Source organism: Prionailurus viverrinus, chromosome D4, assembly GCF_022837055.1.
Source record: "Prionailurus viverrinus isolate Anna chromosome D4, UM_Priviv_1.0, whole genome shotgun sequence".
NCBI classification, from domain to species: Eukaryota; Metazoa; Chordata; class Mammalia; order Carnivora; family Felidae; genus Prionailurus; species Prionailurus viverrinus.
The window spans coordinates 8,107,997-8,121,762 of NC_062573.1; the positions used below are offsets into that span (position 1 = coordinate 8,107,997).

Sequence of the window (13,766 nt, forward strand, 5' to 3'; positions counted from 1 at the left end):
GGGCATATAAATTACTCCGCTTTTAAGTTGCTGAAATAACTCCTCCCTGTTTGGCTAACCGGTCAACTTGATATACAGTTCGGTTCATTTGTTTGTTTGTGTGCTGTGCTTCTGGTTTTAGGGGATTTTTATGTCGTTTTTCAAACAGTTACCTAAACATGTAAACGGCTTCGAGTGTCACATCTGTAAAATGAGTTCTTCTCCCTCCTTCTACCATGTTCTCGTTTATTTCCCTAAAGGCAACCATCTAATTGATTTTATCGTTAAATACATGACAGTACGCCATACGTTCTTTTTTTTTTTTCCCTCCTGGGGTCCTCCTGAGCCCCACCTGAGCAGTACATTCTGAAGATTACTCTAGGGCAGCGTATCGATAGAGTCCTCATTCTTTTTTCTTTACCGGTTCTGAGTGCTCCATCGTGACCCATAGTTTATTCCTTTACTGGTGGATATTTGGGTGTTTCCAGCTTTTCGCCCTTATGAATAGTACTTCAGTATTACAAGTCGTGTATATCCTGAGGTAGTTATAATCACGCTGTTTACTGTTGGTTTTGTGGGTTTTCTCCCTGACATTATAACACGAGCATTTTCCATGTTACTTGTGAATGTCATTATTGAAGATAATTTTTTTTTTTTTTCCTGATCAGGAAAGTAGTATAGACTTATTTAGAGATTTTAGAAACTCAGAAAAATAAGAGAATCAGTTGAAAGTCACCCACATTCCCGCTGTTTAGGTATACTATTTTGACGTGTTTCCTCATGGGCTTAACAATATTTTGTGTAAGCATTTAGGAAACAATCAGCATCATATTATATAGTATCCTGGTTTGGTGTTCCTCAGAATTGTGTGCTTTTTTTTTTTTTTTTATACCATACTGTTTATAATTAATTCCCTATTGTTGGATATTTAATTTCTTTCTGGTTTTCGGTATTATAAATAATGTTGTGATGAATGTGCATAAAGCTTTTTCCAAATTTCAGCTTATTCCTTTTTTTTTTTTTTTTAAGTTTATTACTTTTGAGAGAGAGAGAGCGCACGTCGGGGAGAGGCGCAGAGAGAGAGGGAGAGTGAGAGAATCCCAAGCAGGCCTGGTACGGGGCTTGAACCCACGAACTGTGCGATCATGACCTGAGCCGAAGTCGGACGCTTAACCGACTGAGCCCCCCAGGCGCCCCCTCAGCTTATTTTTGAAGCTGGTTTTCACGAGACCTTCTGTGAGAAGGAAGCGCATGTTTGTTAAAACACATCTGTTCGCTTGCTCTTCTATCGCGGAAACAGGGGAGGGAGTGTCCCCTTGAAGTCTGTGAAATAAATTCTGTTTTTTCTTTTCCTTTTGGTAGGACCTTAGGAATGAAGTTGAGAAATTACGCGATGAAGTGAATGAGAGAGAGAAGGCCGTGGAGAATCGTTACAAGAGTCTTTTGAGTGAAAGCAATAAAAAATTGCACAGTCAAGAGCAGATGATCAGAAGTCTAACAGGAAGTATGAATCCAAAGGACTTGTTGCTTCGGGTACCAAAGCTTCTTTTTCTTTTGTGTTTAAATCTGTTGACTTGCCATAGGTCGTTTTGTTGAAAAACTCTCTTGCAGAAATGCGTATATAAAAATAAGGCCGGCAAAAATGATTATAGCCTTCGCTGCTGTGTGTCAGAGCACATCAGAGTTTTCTTTGTGTCCTTTGGACGCCAGCCACCAGCAAGAAGGGAAGGGACTGATTCTGGGTCATACCGCTGGTCAGCGGCAGAGCGCGATTGAGGCCCTGGGCTGTTTCGCTCCAGAGGCCGGCCCGCTTCACCGAGGTCCTTCCGCTGTGAGTGCCTGCTGCTCCTGACGTGCACCGTGGCCTCTGACTCTGTGCTTTTCCTCTAACTGTCCCTTTTTGTCGCGGAGTACCCCTCTTGCTTGATCGTATAGTGAAGTTTTGATTTAGTGCAGGCGTACAGGTAAGCCAAGCTGGACTCACCATGGGCATTTAACTCTGCCTCCTACTGGAGCCTTGTTAAGATGACAGTGAAGGGATGAAAGGTACAAGCCCACAGGACTGAGAGCCTTTGGGTGATTTTATTACTTTCACTCAAAAGTGAAGTAAGTGCCAGTAAGAAGCAAGCTGGTTTACCCTCCAGAACCCAGAGAGGCGCAGCAGGCAGAGGAGGGTCCTGGTCCCTTTGTAACCAGGAGATTTGGCTGGAATGCTGGGCAGTTCCGTGACCGCGTCCTCTTCACCGTCTCTCTGCTGAACTTAAACCAGAGAAGCTCTGGCCTGGGGGTCACCAGATATGGCTGAAGGCAGGAGTGGGTCTCTTGGATGCAAATGAGGAGGGAGTGGAAGCCTACATGCAAATGAGGAGGGAGTGGAAGGCAGGAGTGGGTCTCTTGTATGCAAACGAGGAGGGAGTGGAAGAGTCCTTGAGGGGAGAAAAGATAGTCAGGCGTCTTCCAGCAGGACAAGCAAGTCCCCACTTGGTCCTCTCACAACGAGCCTGCACTGCCCTGCTCTTTCCACACTCAGAGCCTCTGAGCACTTTTACCTTCCAAGCTGGATGGCCTGAGTTCCCCAAACAGGAGAAAAGTGTCCAAGAGGAAAGACAGACAGACAGCACAAAGCTATGTGGAGGCAGTAGAAACCGGAGGATGGGAAGCAGACCAGACAGCTCTCCAGAGGCTCTATACTATAACTTCTTTAGATAGGAGCCAAGATCAGGATCTGAAAAATAAAAGATACTTGGAAAAGAAGAATGAGCTGTTGGAAATTGCAAGTGTGATTACAGATATAAAAAGTTTCACAGGAGAGTTAGAAACACTGGAAGATAAAGTTGAGTGAGTTTTCCAGAAAATAGAATCCAACAAAGAAACAAACAGGGGTGAGAAAATGAGAGGGAAGCAATAAGAGCTGTAGAAGCCTGACTCAGGAGCTCCCATCTCTGGCCAACAGGAGGTCCCGAAAGATGGGACAAGGCAGAGCAGAGGAGGGAAAACCTGAGTATTAGGAGAGCTTCCGGAGCGGAAGGACAGACACCTGTGCCTCAACAGGGTCTGCTGCGTTTCTCACACAGTGAGTCGTGAGTGACCCACACTGCCAAGGCACGTCCTTGTGAAATAGTAGCACGTGGGGATAAAGAGAGGCTCTGAGAGGCTTCTAGAGCGAGATGCAAAGGACCCAGACTCGGAATAACATCAGAGATCACAGCAGCAACACCGGAGGCCAGAAGGCAGGAGAACAGCACTTTCAGATTGTGGGGGAAGAGTGACGTCCAGCCCAGCATTCTGTACTCCGCTGAGCTGGCAGCGAGAGGGGGGCAGACAAAGGCGTTTTCTGGCATTCGGTGCCTAAAATCCTATGCCTCCAGGGTACCCCCTTGCAGGGAACTCCTGAACAGTGATCCTATCCATACAAATGAGAAGCTAACTGAACAGGACAGAGACGTGGGATCCAGCAAGTAGGGGATTTTCCTAGGTTGTGGTGACCAGAAGTGCCAGGGTGCAGAGAGCTTGTATTTGAGTGCTTTCGAGAGAGGGCCTCCACATTGGGCTTTCTCTAAGAAACAGAAACGGAGCCCTTCCCTTACCTGGTGTGTCTGGCTCCATCTAGAGACATTTGAAAGTTATTTTAGAGAGTTTAGAGATGAATTTACAGGGGCGCCTGGGTGGCTCAGTCGGTTAAGCGTCCGACTTCGGCTCAGGTCATGATCTCGCGGTCCGTGAGTTCGAGCCCCGCGTCGGGCTCTGTGCTGACAGCTCAGGGCCTGGAGCCTGTTTCAGATTCTGTGTCTCCCTCTCTCTCTGGCCCTCCCCCGTTCATGCTCTGTCTCTCTCTATCTCAAAAATAAAATAAACGTTAAAAATTAAAAAAAAAAAAAAAAGATGAATTTACATTAAGTACCTAATTTAGTTTCATGAACTAAGTGGACAAATAGAGCAAAGCACTTGTTACTGATTCCAAGGAAAGCAGAGAAGCAAGCACGAAAGGAGATGTGCTCACGGGAGGGCCACGTGGGTGAGTTGTGGACAGTATTTGTGTGGTCATGATGCTGTGAATGCGGACTGTCATTTGAATTGAAATGGTAACTATCAGGAAAAGTGCTGAGGTGGGGAGGCAGATGATGTAAGAGCCAAACCCCTGAACTTGTGCCGTAGGAGCTGAGACCCATGTTACTTTCACAAGTCAGGCCGTGGGAGACTAGGAATGTAATATAAATAGCGGAAGAAGCCGAGGGGCTGGAAGCTGTGTTTTCCTGGGAGTGGGGCCCGGAGGTGAGGAGGAAGAGGTGGGGGCTGACGTTCTCCCTGTAAGCCGTGCTGTGCTGTTTGATTGTTACACAGCGTATATGTATAATTGGACTTTTAAAAAAGGAAAATGAAAAGCGTTACGTCAAGCGCAGCTGTATTATAGCAAGTCTAGAAATTCAGTATTGGTTATTTGGTTTCTGATTTTTCCGGGGACAGTTAAAGAGGTTTTTATAAGAAAAAGTGCCTCTGTTTTTTTCATGTTTGTGCTGATCTCCTTTCTCATAAAAGCTTGACATGATGAAGTAAGTCTGATAGGTTCTTAGGAATGAGAGGTGGTTCTCGTCCTTAATTTCTGACCCAGAGTGGACAGACCCCTAGCTAAGGAGTTTCTAGGTTTTAAACACTTAGAGATAGATTCCATGCTTAAACTTGGCCACGAGATCAGAGAAATGGTCTCCAGTCCTGTTGTGTTGTTGAATGCCCGATCTTCTGAAGGGGTCGACGAGGGGGACTGTATTGTGCGTCATCACGAGGACCCTTTCATCTGTGACCACACCTCAGAACACTGTTTGCAGTTTTTCTTCCCAAAGTCCAGTTTCCTCGTGGATATCGATGGTTCAAGTTTTGTCAAATTTGTGATGTTTCGAGAGAGACGGGATTTTGTTGGGTTGCGATAAACACTTCCTCTATCATCGCAGTAACCCCGCAGGATAGGAAGCAGACCCGGAGGTCATGCCCTGGCCAAGGGGGACCCAGGATGGGAACCCCATCCCATGGGGCCAGGCCTGGGCTTGGTGCTCCACACCCGTTGGGCAGCCATCTCGGTGGTGGGGAGAAGGGCTTTGTAACGACTGCCACCACCTTGCCTGTGCCGTGCCCGCGGGCTGCTTTTCTCCTGGGGGTGCTGGCTGTGTTACAGTTTTGTGATTGCCTAGTATTTGGGGATGATGGAAATTTTTTCGAGGAAAATAATGTGAAGAAAAAATAAAATATCTTCCCTTCAAGAGTTCTGGACAATCTGTTACGAAGATTTTTTTTTTTTCTTGATGAAAACTTCCTCACGATTTGTTTCCATAGAAATTCAGTGAAAAAGATTCAGAAGCAGTCCAGCAGAACCGTCATTCACAGACCGGGGAGGATCTCACGGTCAGGAGTGAAGACTCCCCGGAAAAGTGCTCTTTGTGGCGGTCACCATGCAAACGGCTCTTCTCCGAGGTAAGCTTGACCGGAGTCGGACGTCACACGTGAATTCACGTTCTCTCCCGACACGTATGTGATACCTGCTCTCATCTAGAGCCCCTCCAGGGCCTTCTTGCCAGTAATTGAGCTTCTAACAGATACGGGGAGGGTTCTTAGTCTGTCTGCCTTACAGATTAGTATCCATTAGCTGAGCACTGGCATTTGCAACACTCAGGAAACTGGTAAATCACAGCTCGTTGAAGATGAGCTAGGGGTTGTCTGGGTGGCTCAGTCCGTTAAGCATCTGACTCTTGATTTTAGCTCAGGTCATGATTTCACAGTCCGTGGGTTTGAGCTCCGTTTCAGGCTCTGTGCTGACAGCGCGGAGCCTGCTTGGGTTTCTCTCTCTGTAAACCCGCTCACGTGCTCTCTCTCGAAACATGAACTGTAAAAAAAATTGAAAAAGAAAAAGAAAAAGATGAGCCTTGTATTTGCTGTCCCAGGGTTCACCTCTCAAGAACTATGTAATCTCTGTATGTAATTTCTGTGTTAAGAAAATTTTCCTGTTCAAATACACACGAAAACTGGCCCAGCAGGCCCTCCTTCCTGGTCTGGCCTCAGGTCGCTCGCCATCATCTCTAACTACAGCTGACTTCTTGCAGATTCCTGAAAGTGCCGTGTTTGCGCCTCTCTCTGTGCCTTCGCACGTGCTGTTCCATCTGCCTGGAGTGGCTTTTGTGTCCTTGTTTACTGGGTGACTCCTAAACATCCCTGAAGGAGCCCCTGTGGTGTCGCCTTCCCTGCCCCTGCTTAGCAGTGACGTCTCCTCTTCCTCCCTGGCGCTCAGGACTTTGCACGCCCATCCTTGTGTTGGTGTTATGGGATCCCCATAACACCCATAACCATCACCATAACACCCGAGTGGTGCCCCTCACCCAGGCCCTTACACACCACGGATGGCACCTCAGGGTAGGGGACTGGAATTCGTGTGTGAATCCCGATGCCTGGCCCAGTGCGTGGCCCAGTAAGCAAATGTCTGTTGAGGGAAGAAATGATTTGGTTCGTGTGACATACATACAGATTGCTCTGACCCCCAGCTTGCATGTGATGCAACTTGGCAGCCAGATGTGGGAAAGGAGAGGAGCTCACTGTAGGCCAAGGTTTTGGGTTTTTTTTTTCCCTTAAACCTGGCTTTAATTAAGTTCATACATTCAGAAGACAGAGAACTCTTACGCAAATTAGCTCCCTGATGAATGGCTCTGATCGTGACGTGCGGTTTTGTGAAGGGTGATTCTCACAATAATTAACAACCCGTACAGCACGGGCACACCCATCGGATCAGACTCGGGCAGTAGGGCTGGAGTACCTGCTCTGGTGCGGGTACCAACCCTGTGGTTCCTGGATTCTGGAGAGGTCCCTAGGGGAGGGGCCAGGGCACCTGGGGTGGTTGGGGAGGACGAATCAGGGGTCATTTTATGGCTGGTGTAGGAGTTGTTTGGCAGCCAGTGCTAGCTGTTGCACTGTGGATAGGCTCAGGGTCAGCCCTGGGCCGGGGGGCATCGCTGACTGGACAGTGGGGGCTTTTTCTTACCTCCGACCCTTGGTGGACTGGCATTCTGCCGTTTCTCTTGGATGAGAATACCGGCATAGCGTCGAGGACCCCTTGGGCTGGGCCAGAAGCCTGGAGGCCAGGATTTTTCTCTTGGCCCTGTCACCACGTAGGTGATGCTGGGCATTTAGACGGACAGATCTTCACTGACCTGAACGCATCTCATCGAACTTTGCTGTGTCGAATCCCGTTTTAGTCACGTAAACTGTGTCTAAGTGTCGAACGAAACGTTTATGGGTGTGTGGAACAGGCTGAGTGTTTTCCAGTGTAATCTCACTAGTTTGATCAGCTGTCCCGCTTTTTTGGTTTCTTGGGCTGGGCTCTGTCTGTACTGCGTAGAATCACAAGTGAAGAATCATCATTTCATTTGCTGTTACGTGTAGATGCTGGTGATGTTTAAATTACCACAATGCCTTAGTATTTTATTTTATTAAAAAAATTTTTTTTAACGTTTATTCATTTTTGAGAGACAGCGAGACAGAGCGCGAGCAGGGGAGGGGCAGAGAGAGGGAGACACAGAATCCGCAGCAGGCTCCAGGCTCCGGGCTCCGAGCTGTCAGCACAGAGCTTGATGAGGGGCTCGAATCCATGAACCGTGAGATCATAACCTGAGCTGAAGTCAGACGCTCGAGCGACTGAGCCACCCAGGCGCCCTTAAAATGCCTTAGTGTTTTCGCAAAGGCTTTAATTCTGTTCTGCAAGACTAATTGCTAATTGTGGGTAAGGAATTATAAATGATCGTTTTGGAATTATAAATTTCTAAAGTGTCAGTTCAGGTAGTCCCGACTGGGCACAGCCTGCAGTTTCCTTCCCCTCGCGCCCTTCCTCCCCGCCCCCCCCCCCCCCCCCCCCCAATGAGAAAGGTATGCTTTTTAAACCGTAGTTTGTTCTTTGTAGAAAACGTGGATTTCTCCTGTTGTGCCCTCGGCCACTTTGTGTTGATTTAGGGTTTATCCTCTGCCCATTTCTACAAAGAACTTGAGGCTATGATGAGGTCTCCATGGAGTCTGGGCGGTCTCTGTTGCCTCTGATCACTGTGTGATGCTGAGAATTAATGCTGGACGATCAGGGAATTGAAGAACAGAGAGTAAACCACACTGACCGTATTTAACTTGCCTCAGCCAAAGATTTATAGCTTGGCTGTTGACATGGTTGGGACAGCGCTGCTGAATTTCCTGAGTATCCAAACAAATGTCTTTGTTGCCGAGCTGTGACATAGCTACCAAAGTAGACACCATCCATCTAGCAGGCCACTAAATTGCCCTGCTTACCAAGAAGTGAGCCGTTAAGCTTTCTCTTTACATATCTGCTACCTCTTCAGGTTGTGGTCTGTGCATGACCTGTGTTTCCTTCTAGTCATTAAGGAAACTGTGCAGAGTAGGAAATGCCCAGGATTTGTGTTGGAACGCCCGTTCTTCTTGCTAGTTCATGACCTTGGGCAAGTCCCTTCATCTCTCTGAAACCCACCCTCCCGATCTGTGAATGGGGGAATTGCATGCTTACCTCCTGATAGAATTGGAAATAATGTAAGTGCATTACTTAAGGGTCTTCTGGTTGCAAGCTGTGAATCCAGCATTGAGTAGTGTGGTCCAAACAGTCACAGCGAAAGGGAGTATTTGTTGGGAGAGCTGAGTAGCCGTGTCTCGGGGAGGGTGAAACTGTGGCAGCCCCGTGGGCAGCAGAGGTCTTGAACCCTCGAGCTCTGTCCTTGACGTGATGCACACCCAGCGTCCCAGACTTCTGGTTTCTCAGTTGAAGTCTCTGAATCTGGAGAGAAAGTCGAACTGGTTCAGTGTGGGTCCAGGGGGCTGGCTCACTGACAGAGGGGACTTCCAGGGTCTTGCCCCTGTGTTTTAGGGACAGTTTTCAGATGAGAGAGGGGAGGAGGGGTGAGCTGGGTGGTCATTCCAAGGGCTGTGGAGGAACGACTGCGGAGTCAGACACAGGTAGGTGTGTGGCTGTCATACTCTCCTTCGGGGTGAGAGACCTCCCGTCTGGGCTGTGTCTTGTTCCTCGTCTGGGGGGCAGGAGGGAGGGTGGGGGTGGCTGCTTGTCGCTCCCTTCTGGGCAGCCTGGCCCTCTGCCTCTACGCTGAGGAGATCCACTGGTTTGTGAGCTCTGCTGAGGGAGCCAGATGACTTCATTCTAATGGGGCATGATTCAACACAGGGGAGTAGGTGAATGATGAAATGGGACCCAAATGGCTCTGAAGAGTTCATTTATTTAACATGGGTGAGCTATTTGCTTCTAGGAAGACGTTGACTCACTCTGACTTCCATTATGCAAAATACCCACAGGAATTTCTGCTCTTAAGATCCATGTCGGTCCCTGTGTTCTCTGCTTACCCATTTCGTGCAGATTACCCATTTTCTTGCAGATTCCTGAAAGTGCCGTGTTTGCGCCTCTCTCTGTGCCTTCGCACGTGCTGTTCCATCTGCCTGGAGTGGCTTTTGTGTCCTTGTTTACTGGGTGACTCCTAAACATCCCTGAAGGAGCCCCTGTGGTGTCGCCTTCCCTGCCCCTGCTTAGCAGTGACGTCTCCTCTTCCTCCCTGGCGCTCAGGACTTTGCACGCCCATCCTTGTGTTGGCGTTATGGGATCCCCATAACACCCATCACCATAACACCCGAGTGGTGCCCCTCACCCAGGCCCTTACACACCGTGGATGGCACCAGTCTGTGGCAGCATTTGGTCTGTGCCAGGTACTGTTCCTGGCTTGGGACATGGCTGCCCACAAGGGGCCGTCGGACCTGTCGGCAGGTGGTTGGTACGCTTGCCCCGGGGTGAAAGTGAACCAGTGCCGTGGGCGCTGGAAGAGGGCATTTTTCTCTGTCAAGCAAGGCTTCCTGGTGAGAATGTGGCCTAAGCAGACCCCGTAAGGTGCTTGGGAGTGTGTCAGTGGAGACGGGTGAATGATGGTCTCTGTGGGGCGGGGGCGGGGGTCGTTCCTCTGGAGCTTGGACGGAGGGGTTCCTCCGTTCCACTGAGGAGGAAGAGCGGGGGGAAGGGAAGTGCAGGTGTGGGCAGCTGGCAGGTGGGGGTGGGGGGTTCGAAGAGCTGCCGGGCGAGAAGGCCGGAGGGGAGCTGAGCCAGGCATCCGGCCCTCGCCTTGCAGCGGGTGGTCCTCTGGGGCCCCGCCCACCACCCTCCGGTTAAGACACGGGGCCTGGGCGCACACACTCCACTTCTTGGCTGGCTTTGCAGTTACATACGTAAGCACAGACTCTGACCGCCGCTTGTCAGCTGGACGGCCTCAAACAAATGTTCCCTCTCAGACAGTCAGTTTCGTCATCTGAAAAATGGGAGGATTAACACGCTTCCCTGGTTTCCGTCAGACACGATCTGTGTCCCAAGTGCCTAGCATAGCGCCAAAACGTGGGAACAGAAGTTACGGCTGACGTTATCGAGTGTTTATCTTGTACCGGTCATCACCCTGAGAACTTTGTAGAGATGAGCTCATTCGGTCTCCTTCACTGCCCTGTGAGTGACGTAGAATCATTACCTTCCTTTAGAGGTGTGCATATTGAAGCACAGAGAGGTTGAGGAACTTGCTGAAGGTCACACAGTTAGTAAGGTCACACCCTCCTAACTATCCCTGCCCTTCATGGTAGGTGCTCAAGAAGCAGTAGGTTTGTTTTAACGTTTGTTTGTTTTGAAGAGAGCGCGAGCGAGGGAGGTACAGAGAGAGAGGGAGCAGAGGATCTGAAGCAGGCTCTGTGCTGACAGCAGAGAGCCCAGCGTGGGGCTCGAACTCACGAACTGTGAGAGCGCGACCTGAGCCAGAGTCGGACGTTCAACCGACCGAGCCGTTCAGGCAAGAGGCAGTAGTTTTTTAAATTTTCTTCATCATTGTTGGCTGCCTTTCGTGTGGTTGACAGTGACAGTGATTCCCTGCCAAGCGCCCCAGTGCGTTGCATCCATTCTGGGGCATGGATGGCTGGACTGAAGAGCTCAGACCTCAGGGCCTGGCTGCCTGGGTCCATGCCCTGCCTTTCCACCTGACCTTGGCTGCTGTCAGCCCTCTGTGCCGCAGCTCCCTCATCGCGGAAATGAGGAGGGTGGTGACACCTCAGCTCCCTGGGTCGTCGGGAGGCCTGAGAAAATGCCCAGGGAGCACTGAGCACCGTGGCTGACGTCTTGTTATCCTGTTCAATTCTTCCCCGGGCTCTTCTCGGGGACCCTCTGTTGACGCACATGGTGTGTACAGGTGGGAGCCGAGAGAATCCCACGTGACACTGTTGCTGTGCACAAAAGGCATATGGGAGCTCCCTGTGCCAGGGACATGTGGCATGATTTACAAAAGGGCCCGACATTTCTAGCAGTCTGGGTACCTAACTTCTCATGACCGAGCTGGTGGTTTAGCATTTGGAACCCTTAATTAGCAGGTGGTGCCTTTGCCTTGTCTTGTTCAGGGCGAGGGGCCTGGTGGTGTTCTCGCGGGTCAGGGGCCCCTAACCTTTCCTTGCCCTCTGCATCCCTGCGGCCGGCAGTCTGCGGAAGCCAGGGATCTCTTCCCTGGAAAGGTCTTCCAATGCATAAAATATATGCACAGGATTATAAAGGAAGCCAATTACTTTGAAATTCAGTCATCAGACTATTGAAAAAAATCTGCTTTGGAAATGGTGCTTCTTTATTAACGCATTAAATGACGGGGTCTCATGATGAGTATAGTGACTGCTGTAGTTCTGAAGCGGTGGTAAAATGAATATTTTAAGATAACTTGAGATGCCTGTAACACATACAGGGTCCCTGCGTTTCTTTGGGATGACACTGTCACAGGAAAACACCAACACCGCTGTGGTGCAGTAACCGTGCTCCTTCGGGTCCAGTCAGGTTTCCACCCGTGTCCCAGGCGGTATCTTAACTTTAGGAGAAGGCATAGGTCAGTGGGAAGTACAAGGGCTGCTTGCTGTTCTAGTCTCCCCACGACCTGAGCACCTCCCTCGAGCATTTAGGGAGCATCTTGTCCACGCAGGACGCTGCCCCAGTCTGCGCATGTTAACTTTATTTAGTGTTCTTCCCTTGTCTTGGAATAATTTCAGATTTATAGGCAGGTTTCGAGAATAAAGGATTTTACCTTTCCTGAGGCCTCTGAGAGCAAGTGGCCCACGGGAAGCCCTGTCCCCTCTGAGTCCCCTAGCGTGTATTTCCCGTAAGCGGGGACACTGACCTGTGTGCCATGGTGCAGCCGTCAAGGGCAGGGACTAGGCCGACTCCTCCCCGCCTTCTAATCCTCAGACTCACGGGTGCTTCACTGCTCGTCCCGTAAAGCCCTTTGTGGCCAGAGGATCTGATTCGGGATCGCACGTTGCTTTGTCGTGATTCTTTAGTCTTCAGTCTGGGGCAGTTTCTCGGTCTTACCCTTGACTTTCATGCCCTTCATAATTTTTTTTTTCAACGTTTTTATTTATTTTTGGGACAGAGAGAGACAGAGCATGAACGGGGGAGGGGCAGAGAGAGAGGGAGACACAGAATCGGAAACAGGCTCCAGGCTCCGAGCCATCAGCCCAGAGCCCGACGCGGGGCTCGAACTCACGGACCGCGAGATCGTGACCTGGCTGAAGTCGGACGCTCAACCGACTGCGCCACCCAGGCGCCCCAGCCCTTCATAATTTTGAAGTGTCCAGGCCAGTCATATGTAGAATGTCCTTCGGGTTGAGTCTGTCTGATGTTGCTGGGTTGATCGGGTTCAGGCAGGTGTATTTGGTGGGAATATCCTCTCATCACAGCCTGTTGGTCCCCAATTTAGATTTGTCTCATTACCGGCCACGCTGACTTTGACGGCTTTATGCAGGTGGCGCCTGCTAGGTGTCTTGTCCTTTGTAATTGGTCAGCATTTTGAGGTGTTTTGAGCCTATGTAAATACACCGATATTCTTCAAACTTTCACCCATTTGCGTTAGCTGGCTACCTCAGGTCACATAAGTAGGTTCCAGAGATTCCCCCTTAGATCCCTTTGTCATCACTCTGTTCCGGATGCCTTTAGAAGCGGCTCACTTGGCCTTTTCTGTTTTAATGTAAGTCCCTTGTCCCTTTTGGTTGATGAACTTCTATTCTCCGGAGCAAGAGCAACGTGGAGAGGCGTTCTCTGTGGTGTTGCGAAAACGATGACCAGCCGCTTGGAGGGGAGGCAGTTTCACGACTGGTGGATCGGGTGACAGCGATGATCCTTTTATAGCAGCCACTCGGTGTTGGAAGCACAGCACTGGGCTTTGTTCCGAGGGACGTGGCGGGCAGTCATTCCCCACTCCTCCTGCAGGTGGTGCTCTGCGACCGTGGCCTGCCCGACAGCCTGGCACCCGGGATCACCTCCGTTTGGATTTAGAAACTACCCACATATGTTTGCATAACGTCAGGATGGACTCTTTTACAGTTCTCCCCTTAATGTCAGATGCCCGTTGTCATTTCCAGGAAAAGCAACAATTAGACTATGAAGAGCTGATTCAAGTCTTAAAGAAGGAGCAGGACATCTATACTCACCTGGTAAAATCTCTGCAGAACCCAGACAGGTAAGGTTACTGTTTGCACCTCACACTCCTACGTAGACACACGCATTCCGAATAAATACGGTTGGCGTCTGAGGCAGCAAAGCCATCCTGGTTTGGTCAGGAAGCTTAGATGATGCTTGGATGATGGTTGCCTGACTTAAATCGGGTAAACCTATTTTATATCGAGAAGCGTCTGACTTTGGGGTTGATTTCTTTCATTCTAATGAACTCAGGATAAAAATAACATGACAATAATTTCTCAGT

General features: G+C 49.7%; 1 protein-coding gene across 6 annotated transcripts in view; it reads left to right on the top strand.

The window, feature by feature from the left end:
• Positions 1 to 13,766, top strand: part of CDK5RAP2 (CDK5 regulatory subunit associated protein 2) — a 171,121-nt gene that overhangs the window by 73,454 nt on the left and 83,901 nt on the right. For all 6 annotated transcript variants that reach the window (XR_007146266.1, XR_007146265.1, XM_047829741.1 and 3 more), the window contains 3 exons: positions 1,342 to 1,512; positions 5,305 to 5,442; positions 13,426 to 13,523. Coding sequence is in view for 4 of the 6 variants with exons in the window: in XM_047829741.1 (XP_047685697.1) it covers positions 1,342 to 1,512; positions 5,305 to 5,442; positions 13,426 to 13,523 (407 nt within the window). In the remaining 2 variants the exon portion in view is untranslated. The remainder of the gene's footprint in view (positions 1 to 1,341; positions 1,513 to 5,304; positions 5,443 to 13,425; positions 13,524 to 13,766) is intronic.